The following is a 17,411-nucleotide window of genomic DNA, read 5'->3' on the forward strand; positions in this document are numbered from 1 at the left end:
AAATGCAAATCAAAACAACTCAGATTCCATCTTACACCCATCAGAATGGCTAAGATCAAAAACTCAAGCGACACCACATGCTGGCGAGGATGTGAAGAAAGACGAACACTCCTTCATTGCTGGTGGGAATGCAAACTAGTATAGCCACTTGGGAAATCTATCTGGCACTATCTCAGAAAACTGGGTATAAGGCTTCCTCAAGACCCAGCTATTCCACTCCTTGGAATATACCCAGAAGATGCTCCACCACACAACAAGAACATTTGCTGAGCAATGTTCATAGTAGCCTTATTTATAATAGCCAGAACATGGAAACAGCCTAAGTGTCCATCAGTAGAAGAATGGATAAAGAAACTGTGGTACATATACACTATAGAATACTACTCAGCTATTAAAAACAAGGAATTCCCAAAATTTGTGGATAAATGGATTGAGCTAGAAATGACCATACTGAGTGAGTTAACCCAGAAGCAGAAAGACTCAAATGGTATTTACTCACTTATATCTGGACACTAGCCCAAGGGATATGTCCCATGAAAGTCTTCACTTACCAGGAAAGTGGGACAGAGGGGAAGACTTCCTGTTGGGACTCTAGGTGAGAGGAGCAAGGGAGAATGGGGAAATAGAAGGATCCAGAGGGTCCTAGAAACCTACAAGAAGAATATTATGATGGACAGATCTGTGCCCGGTGGTCCTGCTCAAATCATGGCACCAGCCAAGGACAATATGTGCAGTAAACTTCGAACCCCTACCCAGATCTAGCCAATGGACAGGATGTTCTCCACAGTTGAGTGGAGAGTAGGGACTGACTTTCACACAAACTCTGGTGTCTCATATTTGACCACGTCCCCTTGATGGGGAGGCCTGGTGACACTCAGAGGAAGGATAGCAGGCTACCAAGAAGAGACTTGATACCTTATGAGCATATACAGGGGGAGGAAGTCCCCCTTAGTCACAGTCATAGGGGAGGGGAGTAAGGGGAAAATGGGAGGGAGGAATGGGAGGATACAAGGGAGGGGATAACCATTGAGATGTAATATGAGTAAATTAATAAAATATATTTTTAAAATGGAATACAGAGCTAAACAAAGAATTATTGATAGAAAAATGTCTAATGGCCAAGAAACACCTAAAGAAATGTTCAATGTCCTTAGTCATCATGAAAATGCAAATCAAGGGGACTGGAGGGATGGCTCAGAGGTTAAGAGCACTGGCTGCTCTTCCAGAGGTCCTGAGTTCAATTCCCAGCAACCACATGGTGGCTCACAACCATCTATAATGAGATCTGGTGCCCTCTTCTGACCTGCAGGCAGAATATTGTATACGTAATAAATAAATCTTTAAAAAAAAAGAAAAGAAAAAAAGAAAAGAAAATGCAAATCAAAATGACTCTAAGAATCCACCTTACACTCATCAGACCAGCTAAGAAATTCAAGGGTCTCTCTCTGAGATCAAGGGCAGCCTATTTTACAGAGTGATTTCCCGCACAGCTAGAGCTAAAACAGAGAAACCCTGTCTTGAAAACCAAAACCAAACCAAACAAACAAAAAAACTCAAGAGACAGTTCATGCTAGGGAGGATGTGTAGCAAGGGGAACACTTTTCAACTGCTGATAGGAATATGAACTTGTGCAATCTCTTTGGAAATTAAATTGATGGTTTCTCAGAAAATTGGGAATAGTTCTACCTCAAGATCCAGCTATACCACTTCTGGGTATATACCCAAAAGATGCTCCACCATACAACAAGGACACTTGCTTAACTATGTCCATAGCAGCTTTATTCATAATAGCCAGAATCTGGAAGTAACCTAGATGTCCAACAACTAAAGAATAGATAAAGAAATTGTGGTACACCCACACAATAAAACATTACTCAGCTATTAAAAACAAGGGCATCATAAAATTTTTAGGCAAATGGATGGAACTAGAGAATATCCTGAGTGAGGCAACCCAGACCCAGAAAGACACACATAGTATGTAATCAGTAATAAGTGGATATTAGTCATAAATTACTCACAGAGGTCTACCTACCTATGCCTCCCTAGTGCTGGGATTAAAGGCACATGCCACCACTGACCAGATGGTCAGTTTTTGTTTTGTTTTGTTTTGTTTTTCAAGACAACATTTCTCTGTGTAGCCTTGGTTATCCTGGACTTACTTTGTAGATCAGGCTGGCCTCAAACTCAAGAGATCTGTCTGCCTCTGGCTCCAGGATTGCAGGCCAGATTTTTTTTAACACCATGGTTTTGCAACATTTTTGTCAAACAACCCACAGAGGAGGGCACAAAGTGTGGCCCATGTACTAGCAGCAGTGTCACCAGGAAACTTTGTAGCAACGCAGATTCTCTTTGTGTGTATATGTAGTTTGAGAAGCTGGTAATGGAACCATAGGCTTTAAGTATGCTAAGCAAGTACTTAGCACCAATGAACTACATACCCAGGTAAGGCAACCTGATTTTTTTTCTTTTTAGGTTTTTGAGACAGGGTTCCTCTGTGTAGCCCTGGCTATCCTGGAACTCATTCTAGACCAGGCTGAACTCAAAGAGGTCTGATTGCCTCTGCCTCCTAAGTGCTGGGATTAAAGACATGTGCAACAACTGCCTAGAAACAATCTGAATTTATAATAAATCTTCTAGGTTGTTTTGACATAAGGAAATTTTGGGAATCACTGCTTCTCTTATAGTTTTAGTCAGGATAAACTTGAAGTTATAAAAGTTGTTGCAATAAAGGATTTACTAAGAAACTTGTGTAGGAAATGTAAAAGTAACTTTTATTAGCCTGATTCAATTGTCATCTCAGAGGCTTGCTGTTTCCATCTGCTAACCTATGCCTAGTGCTGGAAGCCTCTCACCTCAGTACAATCTAATCTAGGCCTAGAATGTTTTCAACCAAGGCTAGCAGTAATGGCACACACCTTTGATCACCGCACTCAGGAGGCAGACACAGAGGCAGGTGGATCTATGAATTCAAGGCCAGCCTGGTCTTCAAAGAGAATCCAGGACAGTCAAGGTTATATAGAGAAACCCTGTTTCAAAAATCCAAAACAAAAAACAAAAAAGAATGCTTTCAGCCTTTGAGGCTTACTGCTGAACAAGCTCACCCTTTCTACCTCTTTCTGAACTCTAACTAGCTGGTTCAACTCAGCTGTTCTGGCTCAAACTCCTCTCCAAACTGACTGGTTCAACCTGGCTTCTCTCAGTTTCTCACTGAATAGCTCTGCTTGGCCTCAAATTAACTCTAGGAATCTGTTCTAATCTGGCTCATTCTCATTCTCTGGCTCCTCTGTCTTTATCTGTCTAGCTTGTTCTCTCTTCATCCTCTCTCTGTAAAACTCTTCCAGGTAAAACTTCCTCTGAATTCCAGGCATTTAACTGCCAGGAACTCAACGCCACTGCACTGCCACTTAACTCCACTGCACTGCCTCTCAACTCACTAACTCAACTGAACTGCCTGAAGAGACCTGACTAGAACTCAGAGATCCACATGCTTCTCTCTCCCAAGTGCTGAAATTAAAGACATTTACCACCTCCCCTAGACCTAAGCTTTTCTTTACCTATAACTTGCTCTATACCAGGCTGGCCTTGAACTCAGAGATCTGCTTGCCTCTGTCTCCTGGGATTAAAGGTGTGTTTGTATTCCAGCGAGATCACACAGACCTAGAAGGTCTTTAGATGTGATCTCTTGTCAGAGCAGCCATGTTCTGAATTTAAATTCCTCTACAAGGAAAGGTGACGTTACACAGAGTAGACTTTAGATAAAGGAGCACTGACCCCAATATGGCTGGGAGATAAGTAGTGTGCTAATGAGGACTGTTAGAAATTGTAGGAAAGGCAATTTTGTACCATAACTGAAGTTTAGGGTTGGTGAGAAAGTATCCTGACTAATGTTTATTCACCAAGATTGACCTCCAATTAGGCTCTATTCCCACAACAAATGGAGACAACTTTGACTTACATATTGACCATTAAGCCCATTCCCATAAGGGACAATTCAGAGTCAGAACCATCATTAAGTCCTGGTCAGACACTAAGTCCCCTGTGCTCTTATGAGGAAAAGCATAATTCTGCAGGTGGGCAAGATAAACCTGGGTAATACGTATTCCAAAAGAACAGCCCTAGTGTACTTAAGAATAATTCTGGCAAAATCTGTGCTGTGTAAATCCACCCAAATGGTCAGAATTGCAGTCTCCTATCTTTGTTTAAATTGTTCAAAGTGTAACAACTTGGGGTGAGGACCTGAGGATTTTAGGATGACAGCATATATAGAATGATAAGCCTATGGCCTACATATGCTGATATAATTTTATTTGAAGCTGATTTCCTTTTGTGCATTAGCCAGAGTCAGTTGCATACGATTATTAAAGAGAATTTTCCTTTATTAATCTCTAAGTGTATGGGAATTAATTTTATCACAAGCTAGGCTTTCCATTGTGGTGATAAAACACCATGACCCGAAACAACTTGGGGAGGAAAGGGTTTATGTGGCTTGACACTTTCACATCACAGTCCATCCTCAAGGGGACTCAATGTTGAAAGCTGCAGGCAGGAGCTTATGCAGAGGCCATGGAAGAGTGAGTGCTCCTTGCTAGCTTGCTCATCATGACTTATTCAGTCTGTTTTCTTACAGCACCAGGATCATCAGCCAAGGTATGGTCTTGAACACAGTGAATTGGACCCTCCCATATTAATTAAGAAAATGCTCCTCCAACTTGTTGACTGGCCAATCTTATGGAGACATTTTCTCAAATACAGTTCCCTCTTCCCAGATATGTTGAAGTTTGTGTCAAATTCACAACACGAAACCAGACCAGGATATAGTTATAGTCTTACCATGTTATGATTGCAACACTGTAAAGTGATGTACAATTTTTAGTAGTTAGATTCTTTTATATTAAACCAACTCTCCCCAAATGATAAGGGAGCACTCTAATATTGAGCTATATTCCCATCACTTTTTTTAAAAATTTTATTTTGAAACAGGGTGTCACTAAATTGCCCAGGCTAGCCTTGAACTCACTCTTTAGTCTAGGCAGGTATTAATCTGATGATTGTTCTTTAGCATTCCAAATTGCTATACTTGTAGGCCTGTATCACATGGCTAAGCTCTCCTTTAGATTACTAAAATGCATATGAATAGATTCAATAAATTGTGAAAAGAAGAGACTGAAAATCAAGTGTGTTTGAATTCCTTATTTGTTTGTCCATCTGGTACCACGGTGCCACTTTACACAAATACTTTACACAGATCTGCTCAAGTCAATCCCAATTCCATAAAGTGATGTGTCTGTGCTTTTCAATTATAAACATTTCTTTCTTTCTTTCTTTCTTTCTTTCTTTCTTTCTTTCTTTCTTTCTTTCTTTCTTTCCCAAGACAGGGTTTCTCTGTGTAGCCTTGGGTGCCCTGGACTCACTTTGTAGACCAGGTTGACCTGGAACTCACAGAGATCCCCCTGCCTCTGACTCCCAAATGCTGGGACTAAAGGTGTGTACTAGCATGCCTGGCAATTATAAACATTTCTAACACTAATTTTTCATGTTATGCTTTTACTGTCCATACTAACCCATATACATCATTAAAACACAGGAGGGATTAAGAAAATGTTAGCTGTTTTTTTTTAAAGATTAGCGTCACGCACTGTAGCCAGGCTGGCCTCTGATTCTTGGCAATCTTCCTGTCTCAGCCTCCTGAGAGCTGGGGTTAGAGGTGTAAGCCACCATACCCAACTAATAACTGCTAGTTATTAGGCAAATGTGAGAAGATCAAAGATTGCTACCAATATTCTCTAGGGAAAAATAGGTTTTCTCTATATGCTTTGTACGTTAAGTCTTTGTAAGTTAACTAATAACAGGAAAACCCAAAGAGGAATAAGTGATGCCAACTGAAGATTCTCAGCAGGGCTTAACATTGGTTTCCTGCTCTACCAGTCAGAAATAATGACAAGAAGAACCAGATGGGGTGGCATACACCTGAAATCCCAATGCTAAGGAAGTGGACATAGAAGGATCTACCTAATTCTCCTCTGCAAGATAGAGATAGAGTTAGAGGCTGGGCTGCATTACCTGAGACCCCAGTGAAAAAAAACAGAAAAGGACAGAAGGGGCAAGGAAAGGAAAATAATCCCAGTGTATGCTTTAGATGATTTAGACTCCTTAAACTATTTGCATGAAGAACTTCTATCTTAGCTTTCACATCTGGATTTCTATAGCTTTAAAAGCAGACTTGACCAAATAAAACTACAAGAATTTTGCCTTTCCTGCCTAGCTGTACTGCTTGTATTACATTTTCCAAGGCATTACATCACTTCAGTCTCAGTAACTCATTCACGTCAGTATCAGTGACATTTCCCCTATTTGACAAGTAAGCAATAGGAAGCCATGAGTTACTTGAGGTCACAAACATTAAGTGTTGGATGGCAGAGCCAAGACACTAAGGGTTTCTGGCCTGGCCTTGCTTTGCCTTTACATCTCTGGAAGTGGTCAGGATGACCGAGGAGAACCAGCATAGCATATACCATCTTCTTTCCCATCTATTTTCCTTTATAATTCTCTTCAGCTTCTATTCATTTAAGCTGTTGTGAAGGACACTAGGCCTGATGTCAGGAGAATGAAATGCTAGCTTGGATGTGACACTGGAAGCTGGCTGGTCTCAAATATGTATATTATTTGTGCGCTCTGTGACTCAGCTGTCCTCTTAGTGTTATTTCCAATATTTTTATGCTGCCTTATTTGACAATATCAAAATGCAGTTACAGTACCTATTATTCAGTTTACATTTATACAAAATTTGTGGACTGCAGTTGCAGCTTGAAGGGATGGAGAAAGGGGAAAGAAAACAGAGCAATTCTTCTCCTTGCCTTCTTTCTAAGACAAGGTCTTCTATAGGCTAGTCAGGTGTTGATTCCCTATGCAGCTGAGGATGACATGGAATTCCTGATCATTCTGCCTTTACCTACAATGTGCTGAGGTTCCAGGCATAACAGCCTGCCCAGAGAAAAGAAAGAAAATAAATCTGTGAAAGTTTAGAGTAAACATTTAGGGTATGTAATTAGGACACCCAAAGACCCTCCCATTTAGGCTTCTTTTCTGGTCTCTTAGAAGATATTTGAGCTCAGAGTGATTTTTGAAAATTCAAATATTTCAGTATTTCACTTTTGTTTTGGTGAAAGCAATGAACTTGTGAAATATAGACTGTTGTAAAAACCACGGTAAAAATGAATTTAAGGCTCTTTCATGTACCTACTTCCATTTAGTCTGAAGTGGCTGAATTCTGATCCCTACTGTGCTGCTAAACAAATAATTTGCTGTCCTGTTGGAATCTGAGCCACAACTGTGCTAAAGTTCAGATGTGGTCAGGATTTTTTTTTAAATGGTTCAACAAGGTAAGGTCTGTGGCTTTGTTTTTACCGAATTCTAGAACTAAGGAAATCCTTAGTCATATAGTTTATACAATTAATGCCTATCACAATTTTGATAGACAAGTTGGCCTAGATCCTTAATATTTGTCTACTCTGCCCGTGTGCCTCTTACTCTATTCCAGGAAATTGAAAAATACTGACTTATCCTGCAAGCTTATCAATTTTCAGCAAGTGTACCATCTCTATAAGCAGTCCTCATCTGAAACACCAGGTTCTGCTGTCTGGACAGAGTATAGGAAATTGTCTTTTAATATTAAGCATAGTAAAACTATATAAACACACACACACACAAATATATATAATCAAATATAGATGAGTGATGAGGTACAGATTAAAGTAAATTAGTGAAAATAGAAAGGATGCTACAAAAACAGTGTGATATTTGAGAAAGGGATGGAAAGAGATTGGAAATAGTATAAATTTTGAAGGTGATAGATAGTATGGTGGTTTACAAAATCAGTGTCTGTGTTTTCTTTCTTTCTTTTGGCAGGGTAGTCAAGGATAGCCTTGAACTCCTTCCTAATCCTCCTTTCACCTCCCTCCTACCGAGTGGGTTATAAGCTCACACTAAATCTCCTAGCTTGATTTAGCGATATTTTTCAATCAAGATGTTAAAAAATGGTTTATCATTGAATGAAATACTTAGACTGCATAGCATGGATAGAAGTGCTTTTAGAAAATATTTGAAAATGTGCATGGCTATATAGTGTATAATTATTATATATTAAAAATCCAAGTGCAATGAGCAGCACATAAATACCAGCCCCAGGCTCTTTGGAAAAGTATTTCTCACAGTGGGTCCAGCCCAAAGTTTGAAAACCTTTAAAACAAAGCTCCAGAGGAGCTAGGGATCTAGGCAAGGTAAATTCAAGGTCAAGTGAGAATCCCATTTGGTCCCAACCTAGTGGTAAATAAAGAGAGCGGAAATGGCACATAGGGGAGGGCATACTCCAGTGAAGTCAAGCAAAAAAAAAAAAAAAAAAAAAAGCAAGGGCACTCCAGGACCTGGAGGTGCCTGGTGCTTTCTTCGTGATTGGTCAAACTGAGGTACTTGGAAACAATGATTTGAAATGTTTTCCTTAAATGATAAACCGAAATAACTTCCGCATTTCTTGTCTCTGGCCTACAAAAGTGAGAGATTCCCATGGCTCCTGTGGCTAGCTGCACCCCGAATCAATCGCAATAGAAGAGCTTATTATTATTAACTGGTGCTCTGCGCTTGGGGCGTGGGAAGGAAAGGACAAGGTCATCCTCCAGGTGACTCAGATCGCACTCTGCACAGCCTACCGGAGAGGGATCTGGCGGTTCGGCACCTCGGGTGGCTTCGGCGGAAGAAAGCCTCAGGGCCGGGTGCAAGCCTCCTACCCGGTGCAGGGTGTGTTCTGTGATGCTCCGGACCAATAGGCAGCTCCCGCCTCCACCCTCCTGTAAGCCTTAGCAAGCCTAAGGCAGCAGCTTCTCCCACCCCCAACCATGTGACCGTCCCATCCTGCGCCGACCCCGCCCCTGTGACGTCTCACGCCCCCTCCGACTGGCCTGCTACCAGGCCTCTTTCTGTAATTGCTCATTGGCTGGCTCCGAAGACAGCGCCCCCCCTTTGCCACGCCCCCCGAAGCCTCAGGGAATGCGGGCCTGGGCGGGGACTAGGATGGAGGGGCGGGGCGACGCAGCCCGGCGCGGGTAAAGGGGCTGCCTAGAAGCTGAGCAAGCCTTCAGCAGAAGCGCGCTGCTTCACCGTCTGCTCTCTCTGCTCCGCCCTCCGCAGACCTCCACAGTCACCCCAGAGACCAGCTGTATTAAGCTCTCCAACCTGAAGCAGACTGATTTCCATGGCAGCCGCGAAGAAAGCAGTTCTGGGGCCATTGGTGGGAGCAGTGGACCAGGGTACCAGCTCCACACGTTTTTTGGTGAGCCCGGGGTGACATCTCTTCAGCCCCTGAACTGGGACACTAGCTAGAGGACGGAAAGGCGGGTGTTGCGTCCTCAGTCCGCGCCTCCTGCTCTCCTGGGCCCAAGCTGGTGGGGCGAGGAAGGGAGGCCAAAGAGGGGACCTACCATGCAGAGAGATTGCCCTGTCCCGGCCTGGGGGCATCTTGGCTTCCCAGGACCCCCGCGGCAGAGTTGAACAGTCTCAGCCTCGGTGGTGAAGCTAGGTCACATACCAATGGGGAGATTTTTTTCCTCCAAAGCGAGTGAGTACTCTTGGAGCATCCACACAGAGCAACCCGGGTGCACTAGGGGACAGGTGGTCACACTGACACTGCTGCGGTCTTCCCCAGGAGCCTTGGCCTGCTAGGCACAGGACGTCCTTGGATGGAGGGAAAGCTGTGTCACGGCGGTGGTAACCCAACATAGCGTCCTTTCGAGCGGTAGAACGAATAAAGTATTAGAGTGATGATGCAGTGTCATCCTCTCCCACAGAAACTGCAGAGGATAGACCACTGAGGGGGTGGCAGAACAAATTAAGAAACAGGCACATTACAGTTATTTTCTGTAATCTTTATTTTTATTTCATTTATTTCAATAATTTGAATTCTGATACTTTGCCCATTACCACTAGACACTGCCCCCTCTGCTGGACCCTTTAATAGAACAGGTCAATTCTATTTAGCATGCATGACTAGAATTTTACCATAAAGAAGCACAGTTTAAATATCTCTTTGCTGATTAGTTTTGCAATTAGGACGTTTAGCTTTTCTTTTTGTTTTTGTTTTGTTTTTGAGATGGGGTCTACCCCAGAGAAGCCTGAAACTCATGATCCTCCTGACTCAGCCTGCCAAGTGCTGGGATTACGTACGTGAACCACTGCTAGCTCACAACTACGAAACTTGCTCTTGAAATGATCTAACATTCCATTCAGTGAGATCATTTAGAAGTAATTTAAGTAAATACAGTACAGGTAAAAGCTCATGCTTCAGTGGACATTTGACTAGCCTGGAAAGTTGATGTAAATGCGTAGTGACTAATTACCTTCCTCTTTATTTCTTTATCAAAATTTTTTTCCTCAATTATTTATTTACTTTCTGTCGGTAGCATGGTAGGCAGGCACTCTACCACAAAGCTACACTTCCAATTCTTCTATCTATCTATCTGGTGTCTGTGTGCGTACACATGCTCACGCTTGTGCATGTGATTGTATTCACACATACATGTGTGTATTTTCTTCAATAAGCCTTTGGCTAAAAACTGCATTGTGTTGTGATCATGAGAAGGCTTTTTTTTTTGTAAATTAAGAAACTTCCAGTCCATTTTCAATTTAATTCTTACTTAGTGACAACACTGGTTTGAGTTTCCCATCCATTCTTTCACATCTGCATTTTTACATTTTTTGATCGCATAAAGTAGGTTTCATTTTGTCTTATATTCATATAAACCTTTATAAAGTAATCCTGAGTCACAAATAAGAAAGTCTGCTTAAGCCGGGCATGGTGGCACATGCCCAGCACTTGGAAGGCAGAGGCAGGTGGATCTCTGTAAGTTTGAGGCCAGCCTGGTCTATAAAGTGATTCCAGGACAGCCAGAGCTGTTATGCAGAGAAACCCTATGTCTTGGGAGAAAAAAAGTCTGCTTAGTTGGATTTGATTAATATACAAACTACAAACCATTATCATTTTCTGAGCTTATTAACACCATTAAAACATGGACTGAATAACTAGAATGATTTTTAAAAATGTATATGGTGTGTGTGTGGGGGGGGCTATTTTGTGTACATGAATGTCTATAATCCTCTTATGTGCCTAGTGCCTGAGGAGGCCAGAAGAGGGTGTCAGATCTCCTGGAACTTGAGTTATAGACAGTTGTGAGCCACACTGTGTGTGTTGGCAATCAAATGAAGGTCCTTTGGAAAGCAGCTAGTGCTCTCAGCTGCTAAGCCATCTCTCCATGTGCTGGTTATTTTAAGATACTATCTTGCTATGTAGCTCAGGCTGTTAATGAACAGGGGGGGAGGGTTCTGAAATGTGTAGTAAGCAAGTATGATTATGAGCACAAACCACCACAATCAGCCAGGCTGGTTGAATTTTGAAGCCATATTTGAGAATTGTCACACTAATGGCTCGAGAGATGCCTCAGTGAATGGATAAAGATTCTTACTATCAGTTTTAATGATCTGTTCTTGATCCCTGGGACCTACAAGGTGGAATGAGTGACAACTCAACAACTCTCACACACTGTCCTCTATCTTCCATATGTATGCTGTGGCACGCACACAGACCACAGAAATAGTTAAAACATTTTGGTTGCAGGGGCCAGGCTGGTTGAAGGAGGCAAGCATACTGGCAATAGTGTACCAGGCCAAGGAAACAGCCGTAGCTGCTAACCAGGAACACAAGCTCATTAACGCCAGATCTTCCGTTTATTTTGATAAATGCTAGTGGTTTTTTGTTTGTTTGTTTGTTTGTTTTTAAAGAACCTTTGGTAAACATTTCCTCCTCCTCCTCCTTTTGATTTTCGAGACAGAGTTTCTCTATATAGCCTTGGCTGTCCTGGCTTTGTAGACCAGCCTGGCCTTGAACTCAAAAAAGTCCTGCTATCTCTACCTCCTGAGTGCTGAGACTAAAGGTATGTGCCAACAAGCTGGGCTTCTTTCCAGTTCTTAGTAGATAGTAACTATTAACTCAAAGTACTGGGGGAAGCCAAACCAAGCATGATAGTTGTTTCCAAGTTTGTATAGCCTTTGCCCCATATGAATGAGTAAAGTATTTTATAACTTTAGAGGTTTCCTTCTAAGCCTGGCGTGGTGACACATGCCTTTAATCCCAGAACTTGGCAGGTAGATGCAGGCAGATTGCTGTAAGTTTGAGGCCAGCCTCATATACAAAATTTTCTTATTAGGAGTCAGCCTGAATGAGCTTGCCTTCATTTAGTGTCTTCATAGTGTTAGCTATGTAGTCCAAGCAGTTGTTTCTGGTCCTACATACTTTGTTACCTAAAGGCATCTTTTTACATAGCTAGAGAATGAATTTATCAAGTTCATAATGCTGTAATCATTTGTCAGTTTGTAACATGAACATTATTAAGTTTCAGAAGTTGGGCATCAAGGCATATGCCTGTAATCAATCCCCCACACTTGGTAGATAGAGTCAGAGGTTCAAATCATCTTCCAGTAGGCTACCCTGGGCTATATGACACCTATCTAAAACAACAAAGACACTGACAGGTGGTGGTGTCACACACCTTTAATCCCAGTACTTGAGAGGCAGAGACAGATCTCTGAGTTCAAGGCCAGCTTGGTCTACAGAATGAGTTCCAAGATATCTAGAGCCACAGAAAGAAACCTTTCCTGGGGGGGGATATTCCCCCCCAAAAACAAAGAAAAATTATGTTTTAAACTGGGAATATTGATCATTGGTAGAACACTTACATAGAATATGTAAGGCCTTAGGTAAATATGTCATACTAAAAGCAATATTGGTTGCAGTTATTGGGGTCCCTATGAGCATGCTAATAATGTTCAATTTTAATTAAAAGTCAGATGTGGTGCCTTATACTTTTTATTATGTTTTGTTTTTTTAGATTTGTGTGTGTGTGTGTGTGTGTGTGTGTGTGTGTGTGTGTGTGTATTTCACATGTATGTGGGTCCATTTGGAGGGCAGTGAGTCCCTGGAGCTGGAGTCCCAGGCATTTGTGAACTGTGTGACCCAGGAACTCAGAAGAACCCCCAAGTCATCTCTGATCCTGGTGGTACACAGTTGTAATCCCAATGCTTAGAAAGCTAAGGTAGGCAATTGCTGAGAATTCTCTGGGCTATTCACTTCTAGGCCAGGTTGAGCTACATAGTAAGATCATGTCTTAGAAAACAAAAATAAATAAATGATAAATAACTAAAAATAAATGTTGATAGATAACATTATCTATTCCTTAAGCAACAAGTATAAAATAATGCTTCAAAGGCCAAGTGGGTAATTGGTAAAACTTGGCGATGGTTTAGCAAGGTAGTGTTTCCTTAACTTATACACCACTCCCTGGGGAAGGCAGATAGTGGATCTGATGAATAGCTGCCTCAATCACAAGGTGATTCCCAGCTGTTCCCATGTTACTGCTCCATGTTGTAATGATGACTCAAAAGTAATTGCTTACCTTCTCAGGAAAGGGTACAGTGCTTAGAAATTGTTATAGGAAGCTCACGAAGGTAAAGATAATTACACAATCTAATTAGTCTTCATTTAAGTTGTTGGAGGCCAATAACCCCATTAAGCTTTGTTCTTCTCTTTCCTATTAGTTAAAAAATTGTTAGTAGTTAAAAAAAATATTTCTGCTCTTTCATCCAAAGTAACTACCTCTTCTTCTATGCCCCATATATGTTTCTTAGGGTACTCTTCTACCCATAAATAGTAGTTCAGTAGGTATATTTTTATTTTTTTTTCTTGGCTGTCCTGGACTGGCTTTGTAGACCAGGTTGGCCTGGAACTCACAGTGATCTACGTGCCTCTGCCTCCCTGAGTGCTGGGATTAAAGGCATGATGCCTTCCTAGTTCTCCTCAAATCCTTAATCAGAGCTTCTTCCTCTTCCTCTTCCTGCATCAGTTATTTATTTATTTACTTCTTTTTTTGTGGTGCTGAGGATCAAATGCAGAGGATCAAATGCAGGGCCTCATACATATGAAGCAAGTGTTCAATCACTGAGTCCCCCACTCCAACCCTGTAGCTCTTTTTATACTACTAGCTAGATCTTATCCCACTTACCTTTGTGTTTCGTTATATACCTGTAATATTGAGAGAAGCCCTGTTCATTCTTGTATTCCTTAAAAATCATCAGTGTAGCAAATAAGCTGTATTTGTTGACAGAGAGCAATCAATTTATTAAATAGAGCTATCTGTTGTTCTTTTGCTTTTTAAAAAATGAAACAGGTTGGCTTTGAACTCACTGTGTAATAGGAATGACCTTGAATTCTTGATCCTTCTCTACTTCCCAAATATTTGACATTACAGGTATACTATAGCATGCCTGGCTATTACATAGATTTTTTTTTCCTTAATAGATCAACCTGACTTAATTCTGATTTTTTTCTTGCCAAAAAAAAGTATAAACTTTCTTTTTCTTTTAAGACGAAGATGTTATATCTCACTTTGTAGCCTAGACTGAATCCAAACTTGCAACAGTGCTCCTGCCTGAGATTACAGATGAGCTACCACACCAAGAAAAAACAAAATGAACATTCAGATTTGATTAATTTCTTTGATTTTAGTAGTAGACCTTCCATTTTATTTCTATTATTTTTATAAGAGTGTTTTGCTTGCATTCTTCTATGTGTACCACATGTGTGCAATGCCCAAGGAAACCAGAAGAGGCTGTTGGATACCCTGGAACCAGAGTTTCAGCTGGTTGTAGCCTACAGTGTGGGTGGTAGGACTTGAACCTGGATCCTCTGGAAGAACAAAAGTGAGCCATCTCCCTAGACCTTTCTTTTTTGTTTTTGTTTTTCAAGACAGGGTTTCTCTGTGTAACCTTGACTATCCTGAACTCGAATTATAGTACAGGCTGGCCTCGAACTCATAGCGACCCATCTGCCTCTGCTTCCCAAGTGCTGGGATTACAGGTGTGCACCACCACCCAGCTTGAGAGTCACTTCTTTCTTTATACTTTGTAGGTTTTGGGGATTGAACTAAGATCATCAGGTTTGGTTTGGTGGCACCCACCTTTACCCACTGAGCCATTTCCCCCACCCCCATGTTTATTTCTTCAAGTTGTCAATAAACTGAATTTTGGGATCTTGTGAAAATGTTTTGTACTAGAGGAAAATTCCCATCCTGTCTGATAGGAAAGCTAACCTGTGTTGGCACATGGCTATACAGGTTGCAAAGTAGGAACTTCTTGGAAAGAGAATTAGTGTAACAGGTTTTAAGGAGGGGCAATTTCTTTATGAGAAAGAAGTTTCAGGTTAAGCAGTCAACTTCCTTCTTTACTTTGCTAACTTAATTTCCCCCCTACTATGTCAAATGTTTACAAAAAGGTTTGGAGAATGTTGTGGTTTGCAATATGTCAAGGACAGAGTTGAGGACTTTTTTAGGCTGGTGTCATTTGATGAGATATAGATAATAGTCAGGGAAGCACCTTTAGATGGATGATGCGATTGTGGCTGAGGATTTGAGGATTGGGCCCAAGGTCACAGAATAACTGGTGGAACAAGAATTCAAGTCCAAGTCTCTTATACTTTGGCAAAGATTAAGCTAAGTACTGCCTGGAGAATGGTGAGAGACTTAGAGAGGACCCAGCTAGTCAAATGTCACTTCTGATCATAGGATTATAGTCATAAATGAATGAATGGCTTTCCACCAAGAAAAACATTCTTACTAATTGTTTTCACAAGATATGAGTAAGTACTGCTTTGAATAAGTACTGCAGGTTACGATCATTTTGTGACTCAGGTTCAGTGGGTCCTGGGCAGGGCTCAGGTGTGTCACCATGGATAATGATTGTGTAATCATTTTGCCAGTGCATATGAAGAATGACAAGAATTGTAGTTCTATGCTTCCCTTTGGCGAGAAACATTGCCTTGGCCCCAGTTGTCTCATTATACTTAGAGATCTCAGAAGGCTTATGGTAGATTCTCTCATTCTCTCTGTCTCTCTGTCTCTGTCTCTCTGTCTCTCTCTCTCTCCCTCTCTCCCCCTCCTCTCTCTCCCTCTCTTCCTCCCTCCCTCTCTGTCCCTCCCTCCTTCTCCCTCTCCCTCTCTCCCTCCCTTCTTTGGAAACAAATGCCCATACCTAATGGCTCTTCTCATTGGCCCCTAGGATTTCATTTTTAGGAAATGGTATGATGATGCATGTCTGTAATATTCTTGTTATACCAACACGAAATGGTTCCAAACTGAGGCCAACTTGGGCTATGGAGAAAGATCTTCTCTAAAAAAAAAAAAAGAAAGAAAGAAAAGAAACAAATATTCTAATTTCTCTCCTTTCCTTTCCTTTTACTTTTTTCTTTCTTATTCAACACATTTGTTTTTCTTTTTCTTTTTTTGAGACAGGAGCATAGGCTGGCCTGGAACTTACAATGTAGCCTAGTCTGGCCTCCAAACACATGACTGTCTTCCTGTTTCCTGCTGAGATTACAGGAATGAATCACTCTGCCTAGCTTTTAGGAGCTTTCGATTTTGAACTTGAAGGACTTTTTTTTTCCCTAAAGGCATCAATAGTCACTTATTATACATGAGCAAGTATGTGAGTCAATATGAGAGAGAGCTATTTGGGACTGAGAAGTGTTGACTGAAGGAGAATCTTGAGAAATATAAAATATGGCCACTAGCTATATTAGATGTCTGCATATGTCCTGAAACAAAATATTTTGTGGTACTAGGGACCAAGGACAGGGTCTTGTAGATGTTAGAAAGAAGCTATACCACTGAGCTCTATGCCTCGCTTTAGAGGCTTGTTGTTTCATATGATGGTATGCAACCCAGCAAGGATGACTCCTGACCCCCTCCACTTCCCAAATGCTGGGATTGCAGATGTGTGTCACCATCTGCCTACAATTTTATTATAATATTTATTACATATACTGTGTGTTTGTGTGTGTGTGTGTGTGTTTGCAGAAACCTGTACCTGCAGGAGTCCTTTCTGTCATTCTACCATGTGGGTCTTGAAGATTAACCTCAGGTAGTCAGGCCTGGCAGCAAGCACCTTTGTACTTGACCCATTGTACTAGCACGCTTTCACTTAAAAAAAATATATATATATATATATTACTAATTGAACCATTTATTTTTTATTATTAATTTATTCTTGTTACATCTCAATGGTTATCCCATCCCTTGTATCCTCCCATTCTTCCCTCCCTCCCATTTTCCCCTTATTCCCCTCCCCTATGACTATGACTGAGGGAGATTACCTCCCCCTTTATATGCTCATAGGGTATCAAGTCTCTTCTCAGTAATCTGCTGTCCTTCCTCTGAGTGCCATCAGGTGTCCCCCTCCAGGGGACATGCCTCTGGTGAGGCACCAGAGTATGTGAGAAAGTAATATCCCACTCTCCACTCTACTGTGGAGAGTGTTCTGAC

The 17,411-nt window shown here is 41.4% G+C and overlaps 2 protein-coding genes across 8 annotated transcripts in view; one reads left to right on the top strand and one right to left on the bottom strand.

The window, feature by feature from the left end:
* Positions 1-8,879, bottom strand: part of TASL (TLR adaptor interacting with endolysosomal SLC15A4) — a 104,979-nt gene extending 96,100 nt beyond the window's left edge. For all 3 annotated transcript variants that reach the window (XM_084790573.1, XM_084790571.1, XM_084790570.1), the window contains exon 1: positions 8,703-8,879. The gene's annotated coding sequence lies outside the window, so the exon portion shown is untranslated. The remainder of the gene's footprint in view (positions 1-8,702) is intronic.
* Positions 8,880-9,097: 218 nt separating this feature from the next.
* The window catches only part of GK (glycerol kinase), a 73,580-nt gene continuing 65,266 nt past the window's right edge, over positions 9,098-17,411 (top strand). For 4 of the 5 annotated variants that reach the window (XM_084790448.1, XM_084790446.1, XM_084790447.1 and 1 more), the window contains exon 1: positions 9,099-9,322. In XM_084790448.1, coding sequence (XP_084646574.1) covers positions 9,245-9,322 — 78 coding nt within the window. In that variant the 5' untranslated portion in view covers positions 9,099-9,244. Of the gene's footprint in view, positions 9,323-17,411 lie in introns of all 5 variants that reach the window. The other variant, XM_084790445.1, reaches the window with a different exon arrangement.

This window comes from Acomys minous (assembly GCF_964271855.1).
Source record: "Acomys minous genome assembly, chromosome: 7".
NCBI lineage: Eukaryota > Metazoa > Chordata > Mammalia > Rodentia > Muridae > Acomys > Acomys minous.